General features: G+C 34.8%; 1 protein-coding gene across 3 annotated transcripts in view; it reads left to right on the forward strand.

Moving 5' to 3' along the window:
* The window catches only part of FSTL5 (follistatin like 5), a 372260-nt gene that overhangs the window by 213520 nt on the left and 135715 nt on the right, over positions 1-23025 (forward strand). For all 3 annotated transcript variants that reach the window (XM_070948548.1, XM_070948549.1, XM_070948550.1), the window contains exon 5: positions 227-347. In XM_070948548.1, the coding sequence (XP_070804649.1) occupies positions 227-347 (121 nt within the window). The remainder of the gene's footprint in view (positions 1-226; positions 348-23025) is intronic.

Below are 23025 nucleotides of genomic sequence, written 5' to 3' on the forward strand. Positions count from 1 at the left end.
ATGTATGTATGTATGTATGTATGTATGTATGTATGTATGTATGTATGCATGAATAATGCACTTTATAATTACAAAAGACCTGGCAAACTCTGCTTTTACATAGTTCTAGTTCACTGGCCTTCAGCATCTTTAATATGATCTGTTAAATGATATTAGAAATACTTAATTATACAATTCAACTCCTTGGGCTCCAGCGTAATTTCATGGTTACAAATTCTTTTGTCAGGTAATAAAACAAGATGAACTTGGCAAGGATATGTCTGACTGCTCTCTTTTTGATCTGTTGAAATATGATGATTATAATAGTGACAAGCATCTTGGCCTGGAAGAATTCTATAGAGCATTCCGTGAGTATGATTCCTGATTTTATTCCATACAAAGTTACTGGTTTTAGAAATGTTACACACACTGTTACGAATCATATACTGAAGTTGAATCCTATTGCAATGGAAGCTCTTCTGTATTTAAGTCTTAGTACTTATCAGCACAGCACAGCTGTTCTGCTGTCAAATGGGACAGCAACTATTTTTTGAGCAGAAATGAAAGACTTTGGTCAATTGCCTCTCATTACAAATTCAATCTTTAAGTGTGTTTTCCTTCTATAATTTGAAAATAGTCTCTTCCTCTGATGTTGTGTCTAATGCTGTTGTCTATTTTGACTGGAATGCCTTACTTCTTTATACGCTATCCACAGCAACTCAATGACTGTTTTCACTGAAGAAATGTTCCCTCAACTGAAGCAATATCCTTATCTCTAAAAATGAAACTCTATTTACTATCAATCACAGAGGTTAATAACTTTGCTTTGTATGCGAAACGTAGCTACTTCAAAACACAGCAGATATAAATATCTATATATTTTAAAAGGCCATTTTGTTCATCTTTCCCAACTAGCCAATACTCTTATCTCTTTTTGAGTTCGGGTTCTATCATTTCATTGCTCTTCCCATCATTTAGGTAAATTATTGATTCACACTGCAGCAGCTACCCTCTTCATTTCTCAGGTATATGTGTCATGCAGTATAGCATCACTGCATTGAGAATAGTACCCAAAATAATTTGCTGGGGAAAAAATAATGTTTATTATATAGTTAAGTAGTCATTGCTGATGATGCCTGGTTTTTTGTTTTGTTTGCTTTGCTTTGTTTTGCTTAACAGTGCCAGGTAGTGAGTTTAGGCTTCAATGCAACAGCTACATAGATTATATAAAACAATCTTTATTTTAGAAAGACTTTGTTTACTTTTGGTGATCATCACTTTAGAAAGATTCAGTAGCATAGGGAAAAAAATGAAAAAAATGGCCTTTGGAAGAATATGAAGTCTGCTAACATAAAAAGGTATTTTAAAATTCAAAACATTCAAATGTTCAATTCACATATATTTTGTAAATTCTTAGACCATTAACTTCTTTTTAAACAGGATTAGAATGTGTAACTATCATGATTAATTATTAGTATTGTTTCATTAATATTTGAAATACTTTTTTAACAAAACAAGTGTTAGAGACTTGGCTATCAACTTAAGATAGAAAATTCAGAACAACCACAACTGAAAATTACTCTGGGAGTGTCATATTTAGGATCTCTAAGCAATAGGATTTTACATTTTGTAGATGAAAAAATTAAACTTTTAAATGGAGCTTTATATGGTTCTGTGCTACATCTTCCCTAGAGACATGCACAGTTTAATAAAGGAAAAAAAATAAGGAAACTAATACCAAAAGGCAATACTTTTTATACCACTTCATTACAGTTCATTTCTGACTAGCTAAACCTTCAGAACTGAAGGATTGAATAAAACCAATCATAGTTAATTAAGTGATAATATTGCTGATACAAATCAAACCATTTTAGACCACACAGAGACACTCAGAGAGAGAGAGAGAGAGAGAGAGAGACAGACAGACAGACAGACAGACAAGCAGACACAGACACAGACAGAGAGACAGAAAGTCAGAGACAGAGAGCCTTTATAATACATAGGAACAGAAAGTAATACTGCACTAACAGTATATGGCTATCTGGTAAGAGTAGCTAAAAAGAAATCTAACTATTTTAGCATTATTATATCATACTGCCTAGTTGGGGGCAAAGGGAGGCCTGGTTACTCTTGGATGAGAAACTATTAGGAAATTCCAGGACCTGTAGGAATTGACTTGGAAATTAAAAAAACATCCTGGAAAAAGGAAACGACAAATCACTTTCATATTATTCCCAGGAATCTATATGAAAGATACATTCAAGTGAAACTTTAATTTTATGCATTATGATGTATTAGCATATACTATGATAATGTACAACACATACCCTTAGGCAGTTGCCTGGCAAGCTCAATCAACCATTGTTTCTCAGGAGAAGTTATGCATTTTTTAAAAAGACCTCAGCAAGAATAATATGAAATACCTAATCGCTAGTGTGTGTACTCTATTCATGTATTTTCTTATTCTTATTTCTTATTCTAATTCGCAAGGAATTAAAAAATTGTGATCCAGGTTTTAGAGTGTCCTTGGGATGAATTAACACGTCAGAGAGAGAGGCCATGCTGATGTCTAACCAATGTGCTTATAGTTATCATATGAAATTAAAAGTAACAATAGATCTTTATTTATTTTTCTTACTTTATTTCATGTCCGAATAGATGTATACTAATACTTTATTTTGTAAGGCTGCTCAGGCTTTTAGTGTTTTCTGTGGCATCTTAGTGCAGCCATTTTGATAGTGAAGAAAAGTAATTTGCAGCAGAAGGCAAATCTTTGAAAAATAAAAATTCACAGTGATGATCTAAAGCACGGGTGTCAAACTCCATCACGTCACATGCCAGATTATGATGTATCGTGACATTTTTTGCCTTTCCGGAGCTGGGGTGGGTGTGGTTTGAGCAGGACGAATCCGGCCCTTGGGCTGCCAGTTTGATAGGCCTGATCTAAAGTAACCCTCAGTGGACCATAGTGAGGAATTGTACCATGCTTGAAAGAAATGTGTATAATCTGTGATCATTTAAACATGTTAGAAATGTATGCGTAGCTCCATAGCCCTATAGAAATATTGGGAAACAAAAGGTCTGCAAGAATAGAACTGATTGAATAAAATGAACGTAAGCAAGATGTTATCATAGACAATGCAGGCAACATTCCTTAAATGATTCCATGTAAAGTGAAGAAAAGCATTAACAGGATTTCCTGTCTGTGCCATTCATTGGAGATAAATAGAAAATACTTTTTTTCATACCATTGTATGAAACAGCCCCCCTTCTCTCTCTCACATACATGCACATACATGTGCACTTACACACACACACAAATACAGAGTCTAAAAGTACTTTAAAAAATTATGTATTGCATTGGAAATATGAGGCGTAGGAAATAGGTACCCATAAATTAGTTTGCTCATTTACTTGCAAGCAGAATATTCAGCTTTAGAAAAAAATAACATTTTCTGTATTTAATTTTGGTGACTCACATGTTACCTGCAGTAACTGCTGATTAACTACTTATATCTTTGTGGTATGAAGTGAATGTGAGAATAAATCATGAGGTTTGCTGCTCTACATGACCTTTGTTAAAATAAAATAAAATCACTCCTTAGCCCACATGTAATAGCTACAGATTTATTCTAATAGGGGTGGAAATAAGTCTTCAAAACTATCTTTCTTTTAGTAAAGCTCATATGTGTAATGGTTATCATGTGGCTGTTAATCCCCAAAAGGGCATTATTCCTTTAGTTTTGTCAATATCTTTCTACCACTGAAATACTTCTTTTACTAAGGGCTGAAATATTGCAGAGTTCTAATTACATGATGAGATTATTTTGATGAGCTATCCATTTTGGGTAATAGAGAATAGTTCATATGATTGTTGTGGATGCTAATTCACCACTTGTTAAGAAATTTAACTATGTCAAAGTGAACTGCAAATGCTCATGTTCAGAGGCAGTTGGAAATTGATGTCATGGGATCATATTTTGCTCTTTTGCTTTGGGCAGAAAAATGTATTTAAGTAAAAATGAAGGCTAGTTGCCAGCCTTTTATGAGTGGATAAGACTTCAGAAAAAGGACATTAAATCTTTAGGTAACCTTTTCAGCCTGGGTGACATTTAGAAGTTTGAGAACATGTAGTGGGCATGCATAAAATGGTTGTCATGGAAGAATTGCCTATTCACAAAATTGACCTGGAGGACATGGCATTTCACAAAACATCCATTAAGCAGATTGTGTAGGCACAATTTATGCATACAAGATTCTCTATCCCACTGAAATAACAGGATACCATGATTGTGAGCCCAAGGGCATTCCTGTGCATAAATGTGATGCTAGAGAATAGTACTTTGCTTTGCAGCATGCCGTATTCCTTTATTTTTTTTTAAAGTAGACCAGGGACTCCAGAGGAAAGGAGATAATTATTATGCATTGGTGCTCTTGAGAACCCTAAGATCTTCCCCCAACCAGGGGTGAAATTCACTTACCTTCCCTACCAGTTCACAAATGTGAATGTGCAGAGGCTTAAAATCATTGCAAAAAAGCGACATCATGACGTCTATATGAGTGGGCGGAGCCTCCCGCAGCCTCCGCTACCGGTTCGCCCAATCCCTGCCCCCGACCTATACTCTTCATCTATAAGTATGCAAATATATATTAGATTAGAGCTAATGGGTGAAAATTGAATTGAATCATTATCAGGATTTTGAAATGCAATCCTTCATCTTAAAGTTCAGACTTCAAGTGAGTTTAGTGTTTATTTTTGAAGAAAATTTGATCTCTACCCAATTGTATTACTTTTTTTTTAATGTTATCCCCTGATATGATTTATCTCTAATATTATGTTTTCAATTACTGAAAAGCAGATGGAGGTCAGATAAAAATGTAATTTTAAAAATGCCATTCATTTTTAAATATTTTTACAAAGAATTATTTTTTTTTCCTTTTCCACTTATTTGTATATATTTTTAAAAAATCTGGCCTTAGTTCTAAAATGTGATACATAATATTCATTTTTAACACACACATGTGCATGGATGCAAAGTCACAAACACACAGGGATACAGAAAGAGATAAAGAGAATTTTTGAGAATTCTGTATGAATACTAAGCTTATTGTTTATTTTTTGTAAGGCTTCTTCTTTTTTTATTTTCTTTCTTTTCCTTTTCAGGTTTTTTTTTTGTCTCATTGAAGGGTATTTTAAAATTCCTCAGAAACCCTTCTAGCAGTGCTTAAAGTTTCCTTTGTGTGTATTTGTGTGTGTATTTTTATAAGCACGTACACACTTGAATATTTTTCTGTGTATGTGTTCTGCTGTATATCTCTTTACTATTTTGTGGCAAAATTGGTTACTTATACATTATAACCTTAACAAAAAGCCTTATGGCAGGAATTCTCTTGTGGTACTTTCAGTCTGAAATTTAATTAAAGCCAGGGAAAGATAAAAAAAAAAAAGAAACAGAATACTCACATTCAGCCTTCTGCCACTTCTTAAAAAAATAAAATGCTAACATTACATATCATCTATGAGCGTTTCAATTTTATTCTTGAAAAAGAAACAATAGAAAAATAAAACATTTCTTGTCAGTAAATTGAAGGATAATAGGTAACCATAAAATAATATTTTGCAATTGCAGTAATTTACAATTATTAAATCTTGAAGATTGGGTAAAGATTCAAGGTAACCACAACAAAAGCTTCTCACATCCAGAAATAAGAAATATTTAAATCCTAAAATGTTGTTCATGTATTTAGTCATAACTCCCAGTCTCTGTATCGATTTGTAACATATTAGTGTACTTCTGCATTGGTCTTCATCTTATCTGAGCTTATATCTATAGAATAGAATAGAATAGAATAGAATAGAATAGAATAGAATAGAATAGAATAGAATAGAATTCCTTATTGGCCAAGTATGATTGGACACACAAGGAATTTGTCTTTGATGCATATGCTCTCAGTGTACATAAAAAGACAAGATACATCTAGAATCATAAGGTACAACACTTAAGGATAGGGTACAAATAAGCAATCAAATCGTACTAGGAAATAATTAATATAAATCATAAGGCTACAAGCAACAAAGTTACAGTCATGCAGTCATAAGTGGGAGAAGATGAGAAGATTAATAGTAATAGTAATACAGTGAATAGTTTGACAGTGTTGAGGGAATTATTTGTTTAGCAGAGTGGTGGTGTTCGGGAAAAAACTGTTCTTGTGTCTAGTTGTTCTGGTGTGCAGTGCTCTATAGTGTCATTTTGAGGGTAGGAGTTGAAACAATTTATGTCCAGGATGCGAGGGATCTGTAAATATTTTCACAGCCCTCTTTTTGACTCGTGCAGTATACATGTCCTCAAAGGAAGGCAGGTTGGTAGCAATTGTTTTTTCTACAGTTCTAATTATCCTCTGAAGTCTGTGTCTGTTTTGTTGGGTTGCAGAACTAAACAAGACAGTTATAGAGGTGCAGATGACAGACTCAATAATTCCTCTGTAGAACTGGATCAGCAGCTCCTTGGGCAGTTTGAGCTTCCTGAGTTGGCACAGAAAGAACATTCTTTGTTGTGCTTTTTTGATGACATTTTTGATGTTAGGTGTCCATTTTAGATCTTGAGATATGATAGAACCTAGAAATTTGAAGGTCTCTACTGTTGATACTGTATTGTCTAGTATTGTATTGTAGTATGGGAGGGCTTCTCCTAAAGTCTACCACAATTTCTATGGTTTTGAGTGTGTTCAGTTCCAGATTGCTCTGGTTGCACCACAAGGCTAGTTGTTCAACCTCCTATCTGTATGCGGCTTCATTGTTGTCTCGAATGAGACCAATCTATGCATTAATTGTGATAGCTTAAATTATTCTTATCTCAATGCACTGATATTAATTCTGATATATTTACACAATTATATATGGCTGTTATTAAGCCGAAGAACAAGGCTCTTGGGATGTTTTTCAAAAAAAGAGGTTGCTTACAATAATTCTTTTGAATGTTAGTCTTCTCAGAACATCTGACAAAAAGATTTCAAAATAGAAAGAAGCTTGAAGTTCCTTTTTTTCTGTAAATGTCAACAAACAGTATGGCAACTTTCAAAAAGTCAGTTCTCCAGTACTTATGTCTGATATATGTTTTGCACAACTGATTTATCTAAAATTATGCAGAGTAAAGTTAATATATAGGCTAAACAGTTTTTTTTTTTTTTGGACAAAGAATCTGTCATTGATGGTTAGCCTCTAAGGAGATATATAGTCTCTCGTGTAACTGTTTTGTGGGAGTCCTTCTTTCCGCTATATACTGCTTAATTCTTTTGATGACAAAGTCAGGCATTTCATCTCTAGATCAAAATAGGAGACAAGATGTGCTTTATTAAAAATTAAATGTCAAACCATCCGTATTTTATATACTAAAAACAATTTTATCTAGGGATTTTTTTTTTCGTTACTTGATCAGGACTTAATTCTTTGAACTGGCCTTTGCCCACTTTGCTTACATACTTTTGTATATGTTCATCACACAGCTCACCAACTTATTTACATTCTGTATTTAGTTTTTAGAATAGAATAGAATAGAATAGAATAGAATAGAATAGAATAGAATAGAATAGAATAGAATAGAATAGAATAGAATAGAATAGAATAGAATAGAATAGATTAGAATAGAATAGAATAGAATTCTTTATTGGCCAAGTGTGATTGGACACACAAGGAATTTGTCTTTGGTGTATATGCTGTCAGTGTACATAAGGAGAATAAAATACATTCTTCAAGAATAAAAAGATACAACACTTAGTGATAGTCAAGATTACTAATATGCTATCAAATCGTACTAGGAAACAAAAACAACATACAAACAATATAAATTGAAAGATACAAGCAACAGAGTTATAGTAATAAGTGGGAAGAGATAGATACTAGTAAGGAAGAGAATAATAATAATAATACATTCTTAGTAAATTATTTGACAGTGTTGTGGGAATTAGTTTTTAAGCAGAATGATGGCATTCGGGAAAAAACTGTCCTTGTGTCCAGTTGTTCTGGTGTGCAGTGCCCTATAGCATAATTAAAAGTTAGAGGGAAGAAGTTGAAACAATTTATGTCCAGGATGTGAGGGGTCTGTAGATATTTTCACAGCCTTCTTTTTGACTCGTGCAGTATACAGATCCTCAATGGAAGGCAGGTTCTTCTGCAGTTCTAATTATCTGTTGAAGTCTTCGTTTGCCTTGTTTGGTTGCAGAGCCAAACCAGACAGTTATGGAGGTGCAGATGACAGACTCAATAATTCCTCTGTAGAACTGGATCAACAGCTACTTGGGCAGTTTGAGCTTTCTGAGTTGGCGCAGAAAGAACATTCTTTGTTGTGCTTTTTTGATGATGTTTTTGATGTTAGGTGTCCATTTTAAGTCTTGAGATGTGATAGAACCTAGAAACTTGAAGGACTCTACTATTGATACTGTGTTGTCTAGTATTGTAAGAGGTGGTAGTTTACTGTAGGAGGTTTTCTTCTAAAATCCACCACCATTTCTATGGTTTTGAATGTATTTAGTTCAAGATTGCTCTGGTTGCACCACATGGCTAGTTGTTCAACCTCCCGACTGTATGCAGATTCATCGTTGTCTTGAATGAGACCGATTACTGTTCAGAATAATAATAATAAAAAACACGGTTTATCTGCATAATCAGTTAAAAGCTCATAAGGAGTAGTAGACTTTTCTCACAGAAGAGTTTGATATTTTGATATTCAGTTATGACATAACTTGTATCTGGTCTCCTGCTAGCCAGTCAAATGAGTAAATGAAAATATTTTATTCACTTACTACTAAGTCATAATCTTAGATCACTAAAATGCATTCATTTAAATCATTCACAGAGATAACGTTGATCAGCAATCTATCAATATTCAGTGGCTTGGCTACTTTGGTGGAGATTTGCATCCAGGGCTTTTGCTATTACACTTTTTATTCTTGATTTAGCTCCTGTCACTTTCAGTTACACTATCAGGACAGGACAGTTGACACTCTCAGGACAGTTGAAATGCATCATTTAAAGAAGGAACAACAGAACTTTAAATAAGTAGTAATGGTCAGCCTTAGTCAGAAAATAGCATGCAGCACAAATAATTTCACATTAACTTAGCTCTATCATGGGAAAAAAAATGGGCATATTCTTGTATGCTTTTGTAATTGATATTCCAGTATGATCATTATACTTAGCTCTTATAATGTACATTTTCTTTGTCATTTTTCCTTGTTCAATTTCAATATCTTCAAAGATATCAACATAAAAATGAAAATGCAATGTTGGCTATTGGCATGATCATGTAGAAAATAATATATAAAGTGACATTTAATAAAAGAAAAACTTTTCATCTATTTTAACAATTATATCAATATAACTTCTCAGTCACTTTTCTTACACTGAACCTCACATCCAAAGTTTTGACACCAGCTCATTCAGCAAATGATATTTAGTCACTTATTTATTTTCCCTCTACTCATAGCAATTTTAGCACCTTGTTTCCACAAAAATCCTAAATACCTTGTTAAAAAGGCAACAAAAGCAGCATTGTAACATTCTTTCCCAAATTTCCTATACCCAATCTTGTAGGTGTTGCAGAAAGAACTCTCTAGTTTTTTGGGGGCTGAAAAGAGAAAAGTGGAGAAATGTACTCTCAGGCTTGCAAGGTGGTCCAAACAAAAGACACCCACAGTAATTCTACTTTATTGTAAGTTTACATTAACAGAATTTTGAAAATCTGAAAGTACATTTCTCCTCCATTGTCCTTTCAACCTGAAAAACTAGGAAAGGTCCCTTCTGAAATTTGGCATCCCTGTGTTCCTGTTGTGGGCAAAGTTGCCTCTTACCTGTCTGTTCACCTGCAAAGGTTCTTTCTACTGTCTTCCAAGGCCATTACCAAATACCATTGTGTGGCTTCCATCAGTTAAGTGTCACTGCTTGAACTTAAAGCTGTATGTGAAAACAGTCTTAACAGCCTTCAAAAATACAAAAGGGGAGGGCCTAAAGGAAGCAGGACGGCAGAAAAACTCAGAGTCAGAATTCCTTTAAATCTAAGATAGCTGAACCTGCAGCTTATCTTCTTGGCCAACCTGTATTGGACAGGCAGATTTTATACTATAACATGGAACTTATATAAATTTAAAAATTAGTAAAAACATATAATAAAATACAGGATAAATTTTCCATCCCTAACTGTCAACACATATAAATGCATCATATAAACCAGGGGTTTCCAACCCTGGCAACTTTAAGACTTGTCAACTTCAACTCCCAGAATTCTGGGAGCAAAGTTGGCTGAGGAATTCTGGGAGTTAAAGTCCACAAATCTTAAAATTGCTAAGGTTGGAGACCCCTGATATAGACAAGGGATAGATAAGAACACAGAAACCCAAAGGTTGATGTGGACTTGTCTGCAACTACATGTAGGTGTTGATGCCTATCTACAGTCAGGTCCAGAAATATTGGGACATCGACACAATTCTAACATCTTTGGCTCTATACACCACCACAATAGAGTTGGAATGAAACAAACACAATGTGCGTTAACTGCAGACTGTCAGCTTTAATTTGAGGTTATGTACATCCAACTCAGGTGAACGGTGTAGGACTTACAGCAGTTTGCATATGTGCCTCCCACTTGTTAAGGGACCAAAAGTAATGGGACAATTGGCTTCTCAGCTGTTCCATGGCCAGGTGTGTGATATTCCCTCATTACCCCAATTACAATGTGCAAATAAAAGGCCCAGAGTTCATTCCAAGTGTGCTATTTGCATTTGGAATCTGTTGCTGTCAACTCTCAAGATGAGATCCAAAGAGCTGTCACTATCAGTGAAGCAAGCCATCATTAGGCTGAAGAAACAAAACAAACCCATCAGAGAGATAGCAAGAACATTAGGCATGGCCAAAACAACTGTTTGAAACATTCTCAAAAAGAAGGAATGCACCGGTGAGCTCAACAACACCAAAAGACCTGGGAGACCATGGAAAACAAGTGTGGTGGATGACCGAAGAATTCTTTCCCTGGTGAAGAAAACACCCTTCACAACAGCTGGCCAGATCAAGAACACTCTCCAGGAGGTAGGTGTATGTGTGTCAAAGTCAACAATCAAGAGAAGACTTCACCAGAGTGAATACAGAGGGTTCACCACAAGATGTAAACCATTGGTGAGCTTCAAAAACAGGAAGGCCAGATTAGAGTTTGCCAAACAACATCTAACAAAGCCTTCACAGTTCTGGAACAAGATCCTATGGACAGATGAGACCAAGATCAACTTGTACCAGAGTGATGGGAAGAGAAGAGTATGGAGAAAGAAAGGAATTGCTCATGATCCTAAGCATGCCACCTCATCAGTGAAGCATGGTGGTGGTAGTGTCATGGCGTGGGCATGTATGGCTGCCAATGGAACTGGTTCTCTTGTATTTATTGATGATGTGACTGCTGACAAAAGCAGCAGGATGAATTCTGAAGTGTTTTGGGCAATATTATCTGCTCACATTCAGCCAAATGCTGCAGAACTCATTGGACGGCACTTCACAGTGCAGATGGACAATGACCCAAAGCATACTGCAAAAGCAACCAAAGAGTTTTTGAAGGGACAGAAGTGGAATGTTATGCAATGGCCAAGTCAATCACCTGACCTGAATCCCATTGAGCATGCATTTCACTTTCTGAAGACAAAACTGAAGGGAAAATGCCCCAAGAACAAGCAGGAACTGAAGACAGTTGCAGTAGAGGCCTGGCAGAGCATCACCAGGGATGAAACCCAGCGTCTGGTGATGTCTATGCGTTTCAGACTTCAGGCTGTGATTGACTGCAAAGGATTTGCAACCAAGTATTAAGAAGGGAAAGTTTGATTAATGATTATTATTCTGTCCCATTACTTTTGGTCCCTTAACAAGTGGGTGGCACATATGCAAACTGCTGTAAGTCCTACACCGTTCACCTGAGTTGGATGTACATACCCTCAAATTAAAGCTGACAGTCTGCAGTTAACGCACATTGTGTTTGTTTCATTCCAACTCCATTGTGGTGGTGTATAGAGCCAAAGATGTTAGAATTGTGTCGATGTCCCAATATTTCTGGACCTGACTGTACAATGGAAAGGGGTTGATGAGTAAGTGTAGGTTGTATATGATTGCAATACATACAACATCCAAGTTTCAGCTGTGTGTGTGTGTGTGTGTGTGTGTGTGTGTGTGTGTGTGAAGAGCCACATCCTATATGCTGATTGATTGATCCAACTCCAGTTGGGAGGTACATTCAAAGAACAAAATGGAGCAGCTTGAGGGTTTAAGTATAAATGCAACAGCTATGCAAGCATCTCCACATTCCCTGACATGCAGTGACACAACAGCTGCAAGCTTAAATCTCTATTACTTCAATATTGCAAATTAATATATATGAGACATCTGGCACATAGCATGTATGTCTCTGATTAGAAATCTTTTGAATATACAAATACTTATGTCAAAACCTTTCACTGCTGGTAGTCCTTCACTTACAGCCATTCATTTAGCGACCATTCAAAGTTACAGCACTGAAAAAAGTGACATATAACTATTTTTCACACTTACGCTCATTGCAGCATCCCTGTTGTCACATAATCAAAATCTGGATGCTTGGCAACTGGCAGATGGTTGCAGTGTCCCAGCGGTGAAATTCAAAAATTTTCTCTAATGGTTCTGTGGGCATGACTTGATGGGCATGGTTTGGTGATCATGGCTTGATGGTCATGTGACCGGGAAAATCAACAATCACACTTTACACAAAAATAACACAAAAGCTACACAACTGACTCTCACACAATGCAAAAGCAGCTGAACTTCACACAAAATGGCCCCTGCAATAAGCAGGAACCTCACAGAGCTTAAAAACAAACTATCATACTTTACACAAAAATACCTGTTTGGGCAATAGGTAGTTAAAAAAAATGCTTTAAAAAGTAAAAAAAAAAAAATTCTGAGGATCACATGGCACAGCTGATTATTATAGTTGATTGTCGGAACTTTTTTTTTTTTTTTACTTTTTAAAACTTTTTTAAAGCATTTTTTTACTACCTATTGCCCGAACTGGTAGTAAAAAAATGCTTTAAAAAAATAATAAAAAAGTTCACACAATCAGCTGTGCAATGTGATCATCATAACTTTTTTTTTTTACTTTTTAAAGCATCTTTTTACTACCGGTTCAGGCGAACCAGTAGCATTTTCACTACCAGTTCGGATGAACCGCCCCGAACTGGTATCATTTCACCCCTGTTCCAGGGTCATTTGATCACCTTTTACAAGTTTCTAAAGAGCAGTCAATGAAGATGATGGGCTCACTTAACAACCATATTATAACTGAACAACTACAGTGGCAAGAAAGGTCATAAAATGGGAAAATTCACTTACCTGCCTTGCTTAAGCTCGGTTTGGACTCAATTGTGCCATAAGTCGAAGCCTCCTATCTAGCAGATATATATAATGAATGGGAAGATATCAAGAAGGAACAGCAGGTGTGATATTGATTTAATCCTTGCGTTCTTTTTGCTAGTAGTCTGCAGGGGCTAGCTCTATTTCCAATTTTCTCATTCCTGTCAAGTGATTGCTACCCCACCCCTCCAAATTCAGCCCTTTTTCATAAAGAATGTCTTCAGATTTCTAGAAATATATGGAAAGAATTAGCTTCATATGAGAAATTATTTAGTATGTGCCTGAAGATTTTGCCTTGATATTAACGTTAAGAAACATATATGTATGTATCATGTATGTATATATGCATGTATGTATGTATGTTCGGAACCCCCCCTCCCCGCAAGTTAAGTATATATTATTTTTCTTTTAAAACCATGTGTATTAAGATGTGACAATTGTTATTTTAGATTTTCCTTTTCATTATTGTCTGTTTTGGGGGCAAATATCTTCAAGATTGAATTCATAATGCTGAAGTTAATATTTGGGCTTATATCAGTTTTTATATTTTTTTATAAACATAAGTTTTAACTTGGCATTAAGTTAACTGATTAAGCAACTGATTGCTTAAGTCAAAATGACTATGGAAAAGTAGGGTAAACTGATGACATTTAAATGAAATGATTTTGCCTGAACTAGTCATGTATAAATATAACAAACATAATGGAACTGAATTTTGCATAAATTCACCTTTTCACTTGAATAAATATATGAAAATATAAAATACATTCTGTAGGAGATTATTACCCTTTAAAACCAATTATTCCTATTTGTTTTTTGAACTGACATTTAAATACAGGATAGGTTGTGTTCTTTGTAAAGTTTGTAAAAATCAACATAGAGATTAAAATTAATAAGAACCTTTAACAGTTTCAGATACCTAACTACTGCTTTATAGTTTCCAAATAACTTTGGAAAGCTGCATATCATACATATTGCCATCTGATATTGTTGCTGCTAATTTGGGGCGGTTAAAATTATCATGAACAAAATGGTAGAAAATGGAATTCTGAACAACAAGTATTTTGTCTAGACAAGGAGAAAGCCAATTCTTCTGAGGATGTCTGGTTTGGCTGCATAACATGCTGTTTATTACCAACATAGATGCAGGGCAACCTGCAATCTTCTTAAATCTTATTTTCTCTCCAGAAATCAAATGATCAATAAACAGAAATATGGTCCTCTATGGTTTTGTTAGAAACAGTTCTGACTTTCTCTTTTTCTTTAAGATTACCTTGTTTCATAATTGAAAAAAATCTCTAATTCAAGAATGGAGAAGCTCTTTATTTTATGTGGCATTTTTATGTGGAATATTTTTAAATAAATTTCTTCATTTGTTAGGTTTAACTATTAAAGACTAAAAAAAATCTACCAAGTTTTACAGCTGTATTATTAATGAATGGTCTTCTCTACAAAAAAAAAATTAACCTTATTGTTATCAGTTTATGCATCATTCTTAGCAGTATATTTTTTTTACTTACTTCTGGACTGTTCTTTCATGTCTTCAGGATAAATTATGTGACTTTGAACTATAAAGTTTTTGGTAACCTATAAATTAATATTTGTACATTTGTTATTTTTTGTTTGTTTTATAGTATGTTATTGTTAAACATATTTCTTCAATACTTGCACAGAACATTCAGATAGTTTCTATTCCTCAATATCCACATTTCTTTTATTATTTCTTAATCACAATAATACTTCAGTGTTTATCCAAAAGATGAAAGTATTGAATAGTTGCACCGGTACAAATATTTACAAGATTACAAACAGCAGTCGTATTTCTTCATGCAACAGTTTTTATTCAGCCAATTTACCCTGGTATTAAAGCCTAAACACGCTATATATTAGAAGAAAATCAGTCTCCATATTTTGTAAGAAATTTTAGTCTTTGTGATTCTAGCTAAATGAGAACTCAATACTTAAATGACTAGCATATTTGTTTTTTGTACTTTCCATTATAAATTGCAAAGGGTGAAATATTCAACTTCCCTCTTATTTCCTCTACTTATACTCACAAGCAGAAAATACAGCCAATTACACTTAGGGAAATTTGAATCAAGGAAACTTTCCTTTTCCCCATTATAAATAATTCCAAAGCTGAAGCCTTAAAGCAAAGATTCAATTGGTATGTAGGTTTCTTTGATAGTAGATACTCTGTTTGTCAGATAAAATATGAACTCTTGAAGCTTGATTGCCTAGATCTGTTTATGGCTCGTGATTCCATTATCACACTGTATGCAGACAAAAATTGATCTGGAAGGAGCAGAAATAAGCATTCTAATTAGTTTCATCTTTCATTTAAAAGAAAATCAAAGGGTTTTTTTTTCCTGTTTGTTTTTTCAGTCCAAAGGCTGCAAAACATGTTTTGAGAATGCCTGGTTCTATTATAGATAGTGAAAGAAATGATATTTAAAGACATCTGAAATTTGTCTCCAGAAATCAAAGCTAATGTTTCATTGGCTTTGTATTACTGGAGAGCAAAATCCAACAATATAATTCTGTATGAACTTAATTAAATTTGTTGCCCAAATTAAAAGTAAAAATATTTAATTATATTGTATGGAATTAAATTATGTTTTCTTTTCTTTTTTTTATTTTAATCTAACTTTTTAAAGTATATCACCTTTTTGATATTGCAAGAAAACCACATTAATCTGCAGTATCCCAAAATATGGTATATCTTTTCACAGTAATATATTTTTTATTAAACAGCCATTGAGTTATAGTTATATAACTTTATATATATACAATAGTGGCCAAAATTGTGGAAACCTTTTGGGAAAAGTGTATTTTTGAGGCTTGATGGCTAATAACACCATTTTTTTTTTTTGGAGTTTCAAGATAATCATATTCTACTGTTGGAATGGCCAGGGAATAGCCCAGACCTTAACCCAAGTGAAAATCTATGGAGCCCACTAAAGAAACTTGTTAGTCAGAAGTGACCCAGCAATAAAACCCAGTTAATAGAAGCAATCATTCAATCTTGGTTTCACATTAAAACAGCTGCAGAACTAAAAGACTTGGTTCACTCCATGGGAAGACATTGTAAGGCCATAATTCATGCTAAAGGTTACCCAACTAAGCATTAACTGACGTGATAATTTTTGTATATCTCATTTTTTCTATGTGTTTCACTTTTCTTCTTTATACTGTAACATACTCCAATCCTTCATAAAAGTTATTTCATTGCATTCTTGATTAAATTATATCCATTCATATATAATTTTATGGTACTGGTCAAAAAAATGGTGTTATTAGCTAGTTTTAGAAAATACACTTTTCCCAAAAGGTTTCCACAATTTTGCCATTACTGTGCATAGTTATCTGATAGTCTGAAAGGGTATTACTAGCTTTATTTGATTGGTTTAGAATGAAGTTTAGAAGTTTTATATTCAGCTGGTCTTACTTGTACTATCCAAAAAATAGTAAAAATGGTGCAAAGACAACATTTGATTTTTAAGGCATTCAATTAACATGAATAACATCAAATGCAGTAGGCAATCAGATTTCATCTTGCTCTCTAATCTCCTTGAATTTTGGATGTTGGTGGTGAGTTGTACTTACCTTTGCATTAACTCAAGTTACTTTTATGCATGACCCAAGAACTTCAAGTAGAGCTCCAAAGGTACAAAGCAATAGCTACATATTTATTCAAACACAAGTTTTGTTCCCTTTCATTCGTCCTGATGGAAGTGTGGGTATTTGTCAGGAAAATTTTGTGAGGAAAAATTAACTGCCCATTGTCTATTCATTTTGTAGCCTTCTATGTTTTCAGCTTAAGTCCAGAAGAAGTTCTTCAAAGGCAACCAAAATGTGTCTGATTTAATAGGAGGATCAAGTAGTATATTTTATAATTTATTAAAAATACAAGCAAATATATTTCTCCTTCCCTCCCTCCCTCCCTCCCTCCCTCCCTCTCTCCCTCCCTCCCTCGCTCCTTCCTTCCTTCCTTCCTTCCTTCCTTCCTTCCTTCCTTCCTTCCTTCCTTTCTTCCTTCTCTTCCTTTCTTTCTTTCTTTCTTTTTTCTTTTTTCTTGTGTATATTCATTTAATTAGTTCTAAGTGGTTCACATAAATCCAATACATTAAGCACAATACATTAAACAAATTAATATCAAGAGGCAGCTAGTATTAACAACAAAAACGAATCTACATAATGCTAGGATCAAAAAGGTAAAATGACCTGCACATTTATTTATTTGTCCAAATATGTAACAAAAGAACACAGCCTTTGCCACACCCTACAAGGCAGCCTAAGAGGGCCATAAGGATGAGTTTAATGTAAACTAATGTAAAGAAATTGCTACCTGGCTCTTGTATCTTTATTAATACCATGATGTGGAGCAACCTACATCATTCCTTTCTAAAAGTAGATCCTACAGGACTATAAGTAGATTCCAATGGAAAAGATGGTTCTTGTCTGAGACATTTATTCACATTATATTCTTTCCTGGACTTTGATCTGACTTTTGCCTTGGTAGTGATTCTTCCTACTGTCACCAGGGAGCATTCCCTTTGCCCCTTACAATAACAATTATTTGTTTGTTTGTTTGTTTGTTTGTTTGTTCATTCATTCATTCATTCATTCATTCATTCATTCATTCATGAGGGGCTCTATGTGGTATAAAGTAAGTAAAACAATGTAGAATATTAGCATTAATATTAAAAAATTAACCCTAAAATTAGGGTTAAAACATTAAAATTATAGAATAATTACAATTAAAAGAGCCGTGGTGGCACAGTGGTTAGAATTCAGTATTGCAGGGGTTTGTTCCTCATCGTATCAAGGTTGACTAAGCCTTCCTTTGGGGGGGCCATATGCTGACTCTGTAAATCACTTAGAAAGGGCTGTGAAGCACCGGGAAGCAGTATATAAGTCTAAGTGCTGTTGCTAAACATCAAAAGGGGGAAAATCCTAAAGTGGTAAGAGACATTAGAGACACGTTTTGACCCTTTCCTCACCTTTGAGGGAAGGACGTTCACAAAGCATGGGCAGAAGCAGACAAACTCTGTTCCTAAAATCCACCTGTCAAATTCTTCGACTGACAAGGTCTGCAGCATACCTTCCTTTATATCTTTCCCTTCATATATTCCCTTTTGTTGGGAAGATTAGAAGTTGAATGACATTTATTTGCCTATTATCCATCCAGAGAGGAGGAGTTCAGGAGGGGACACATCATCACTTAGATCTATCCCCGTAGTAGAAGTCATGAGCCCTCTTTCAAAGAAACCATCACTTCAAAGTCCTCAATGGCCTTTTGAGTAAGCCAAGCAGAGCATGGATTAAGTTTAAAAGATGTAAAACTCAGTTTACTTTGTCTACTTCCTCAGATTTTAAGTTGACTTCACATAGTGAAAACATGGCTCCTCCTATACCATTTTGCATATTCCCTGAGGCTGAAAAAATATTAAACAATATCAGCAAACTCTTTCTAGATTTTAAAATGGAATAAGAATGTGATGGCAGTGCAGTGCATTCTTTTAAAACATCCATTATGGATACTAAGAAAAGTTCAACCTACATTACTCTTACTACTTTGAGGTTAAGACAAAAAGTTGTCCATGGTTTTCTAATTCATTTATGCTTGAGTTTGTTTAATCTACTTTTAAAACCATTAAGGCTAGCAAGAAAATAAAAGCAAATTTTAAACATATATATTCTGAGCAACATTTAAAACTGAATCTCCATGTTGTAGAGTTAGTTGGTGCCAAAGGTGCCTGTATGTTAATATTCATGGAACATCTTCCGTTCTCTTCCCTTCCCACCCCCCCACCCCCCCCACACACACATTAGACAAGCTGCAGTTTTTTAACCACGAATATCTATACTCTCTTCATTTCATTTTTCTAATAAATGGCATTATTGCCTCAGTGCATATATTCAGAACCAGATGGGATCAACCTTCAAAGTAGCTGCAGAAACTGGGGAAAAAAATTGTGTTCCAAAGTAGCATTTTCAAAGAACTTTCACCATGCTTGTATTTGAAGTATTTTGTTTTTCATTGCATTTCCCAAGTGGGTTTAAGAATCAGCCATCCTAAAGGATCACAACTATTAATTCTATCATTTGTTGTTATTCTTGTTTTGAAGGATAGCATTCTTTGTAGAAACTACTGAAGAAAAATTATTTTGCTTTCTGAAGTGCAACAAATCACCTTTAACAAAAGTTTGTTCTTTTGGCAAGTCCCAGCTTTGATGGGACGTTTAAAAGAAATTATTTGTAGCTGTATATGCTAATTTTACCATAGAAGTTACACCAAACTCAGTTTTAAGTAGCCTGACCTTCACTCTTGGGGGATGGGGGTAGGGGTCAAAGCCCTTCAGACAAGTTGTATGTGTCCATTCAAAAATACAGTATATACAAAATATCTTCCACTTTCAGTCTTGTCTATCTTTCCTAACAACATGAACACATAAATTTCCTTGTACTTCTTTTCCTGTATTCTTCGAAATGAATAGTTTTTCTTTCTTTCTATGAGTTTTTTGCCCCAAAATCTGAAATTTCCTGTTAGAAATTCTTCTTGAAAAACTTCTGAAAACATACAAAATGTTCTTTCTTTGCCACTGAACAACTGCAAAATTCTACTCATCCTCACAGTACTGGATCTGATGCACTTTGAGCATAGATTTAGCTCAGCATTCTTAACATATTGCCTCTCTGGATCCATTTGTGATAACGTGCTGTATTCTTTCAAACTATCCTCATCACAGCTGCTTAGTTCCCACATGCCTCACCCATTTACAGAAAGTTGGTGGATTTTTAAAAATCTGAATATTACAGATGTGCAACTCCACTCTTGCAGTCTATCTTATACTCTAATGTTGAATTGTTTCCTGAAACAAAGCATACAAGTTTCTTTGTTAGAATCCATCTTGATAGAACTTTTCCCAAAGAATTAGCTTTAACTAACAGTAGAAAAGAAATTCATTCAGTTCAGTTGCATTGATTCATGCAGCAGTCAATATTTGTGTGCAAGGTCTCATCTTTTCCAGAAGTCTGCAATGCCAAATATGATTAAAATATATATATGAAAATGTATAGTACATAAAATGAGGGACACAGTGACTCAGTGGCTAAGATGCTGAGCTTATCAATTGAAAGGTTGGCTGTTCAGTGGTTCAAATTCCTAGTGCTGCATAATGGGGTAAGCTCCCATTACTTGTCCCAGCTTCTGCCAACCTAGCAGTTCGAAAGCACGTAAAAAATGCAAGTAGAAAAATAGGGACCACCTTTAATGGGAAGATAACAGTGTTCTGTGTGCCTTTGATGTTTAGTTATGCCAGCCACATGACCACGGAGACGTCTTCAGACAGCACTGGCTCTTCGGCTTAGAAACGGAGATGAGCACTGCCCCTAGAGTCGGGAACAACCAGCACATATGTGCAAGGGGAATCTTTACCTTTACCTTATAGTAAATAAAACTCTGTTAAAATGCATATAGCTTTTAAAAAAAAATACTAGCAAATAAAGAGAAACTTTGTACATTAAGCGAAATAGGAATAAACATCTATATGTATTTTTCTAATGTAGAGAGCTTAAACCGTAATAAACTCCAGAAAATGGGAATATGAATGTTATTCTGATTACTTATAATTATACTTATTAATGAAAATATGTGTTTAGTAAAATATAATAAAGTGACATTCTTTAAAGAAAATATTTAAAGCATGCTTATTCTACCTCAGGATGGATGTCTAAATATTTTCCAAAGCTAATCTGCAACAGTTCAGATACAGGATTCTGTAATTTCAGCTTCTTGGAGGTAAAGAATGCTTTAAAAATACTTTATGAACATATTAAAATAATAAAAACATTAATATTTCCCCAAGTACAATAAATTGTTCACATTTTAGGGAGATAAATGGAAAAAAGGAAACAAACAGATGAATTTTCTTGGAGGTGTTTGGCTTGACCCATATAAGCAGTGATGGATTGCTCCCGGTTCTGTCTGGTTCTTGAGAACCGGTAGTAAAACAATGGGAAGCTCCGCCCACCCACCCAGACGTCATTAGATACGATCTGCACATGCGCAGAAGCTTCCTGTTGTGAACTGGTAGTGAAGATAAGTAGAACCCACCCCTGCATATAAGTGATGTGACTGCAAAAACGCAATAAAATCTAAGGTAGCATCGACAGAGATAATTTCCAAATCATTGGACCTGGTATTCTGCATTGATCTAGATTACATCCAGCAGTTTGGAGTATAGATCAGATTGGGTGCAGCAATCTAAAAACCTTCAAAAGAACTAGCATAGATTTAGAATAGTACAATAAGATTGATCACTGAACCAGAAAGTTGAAGTTGAAGGCATGGCAATGTGGAAAAATGTTGAAAAGGGAAATCTGAAGGCAAACATAATTTGAGGCAGACTCTTGAAAGGATGCCTACTTAAGTTCTATAGTCCCAGAGTATGGGAGACTTAATAATGACTTTAAATTAAGAAAAACCATTTAGGAAGAAAAAAATCTTTCTAAGAGTGGTTTTGACAATGGAATTGATTTCCCAGAAGATGGTGGACTGTCCTTTAGGGTCAGGGAAATACTAGACAGCCAGGGATGCTTAATTTGGATTCCTATATTCAAGGGCTCAAGTGTTTTAATAACTAGCCCCAATTCTATAATTTTGTGATTATAGCACAATGCTATAAAAAGCCATTGACTAATCAAGCAAGATCAGATGAGTCACATTTGTTCTTTCTATGTCCTCTTAGAGTTGATTTAGAGGCAGCAGACAGTAGTTGGAGTTTAAAGGTACAAGTCAGCTGATAATTATTTTTTTCTTTCTATCTTGTTGGAATACCACCAAGAAAAATTAATAGGGTTGGTGAATCTTTGGAAAACAGGAATATAATACAATAACATTAAAATTAAAACATCCTTGCCTTTGCTAGAATCATGCCAGCTTCCATGCAGATTAATTTAAAATACAGCATTGAACAGAGAAGAGTGATAATAAAAACCTAGATCGAATCAAATCTAAGGCCTTTGAATCAATGTAGGCACATATATGTGCACCACAATAATTTAGAATATAGTTTTAGCTTCAAAATGTTTGTTGCTGGTACATGTGCATCTATCTCACTTGTTATGGGGGAAAAAAGTCTTAGCTATTATTAGCTTTGGCTCTAATTTGTTCCTGCCACGCTCCGGAGGCTTGAAAAATTACATCAAGGTATTAAAGCTTAAATATTATTTTCAATTTGCCACTGAGGTGTGCAGCCATTGGGTCTTCCCAAGAAAGCCATAGTTTTGGTCTTGGGGTGATTTATTGAAGCCATTTCTCCTTTGAGAATTTCACTAAACACTAGAAATTTCTCCTATGGTCCACATGTATTAATGGTAGTATAACAGACACACTGTTCTGCAAAATGCCTATCACTAAGTTTAGGAGAGTGGAATTTCTCTTGAGCTAAAGTACCCATCATGGAATTCAGGGGTGAAATCCAAATTTTTTCCCTACCGGTTCTGTGGGCATGGCTTGGTGGGCATGGCAGGGGAAGGATATTGCAAAAACTCCATTCCCTCCCCTCCTGCGTGAAGGATATTGCAAAATCTCCATTCCCTCCCCTCCTCCGTGAAGGATATTGCAAAAT

The sequence above is a fragment of the Pituophis catenifer genome, unplaced genomic scaffold, assembly GCF_029215685.1.
Source record: "Pituophis catenifer annectens isolate HBS135680 unplaced genomic scaffold, rPitCat1.0.hap2 SCAF_8, whole genome shotgun sequence".
NCBI classification, from domain to species: domain Eukaryota; kingdom Metazoa; phylum Chordata; class Lepidosauria; order Squamata; family Colubridae; genus Pituophis; species Pituophis catenifer.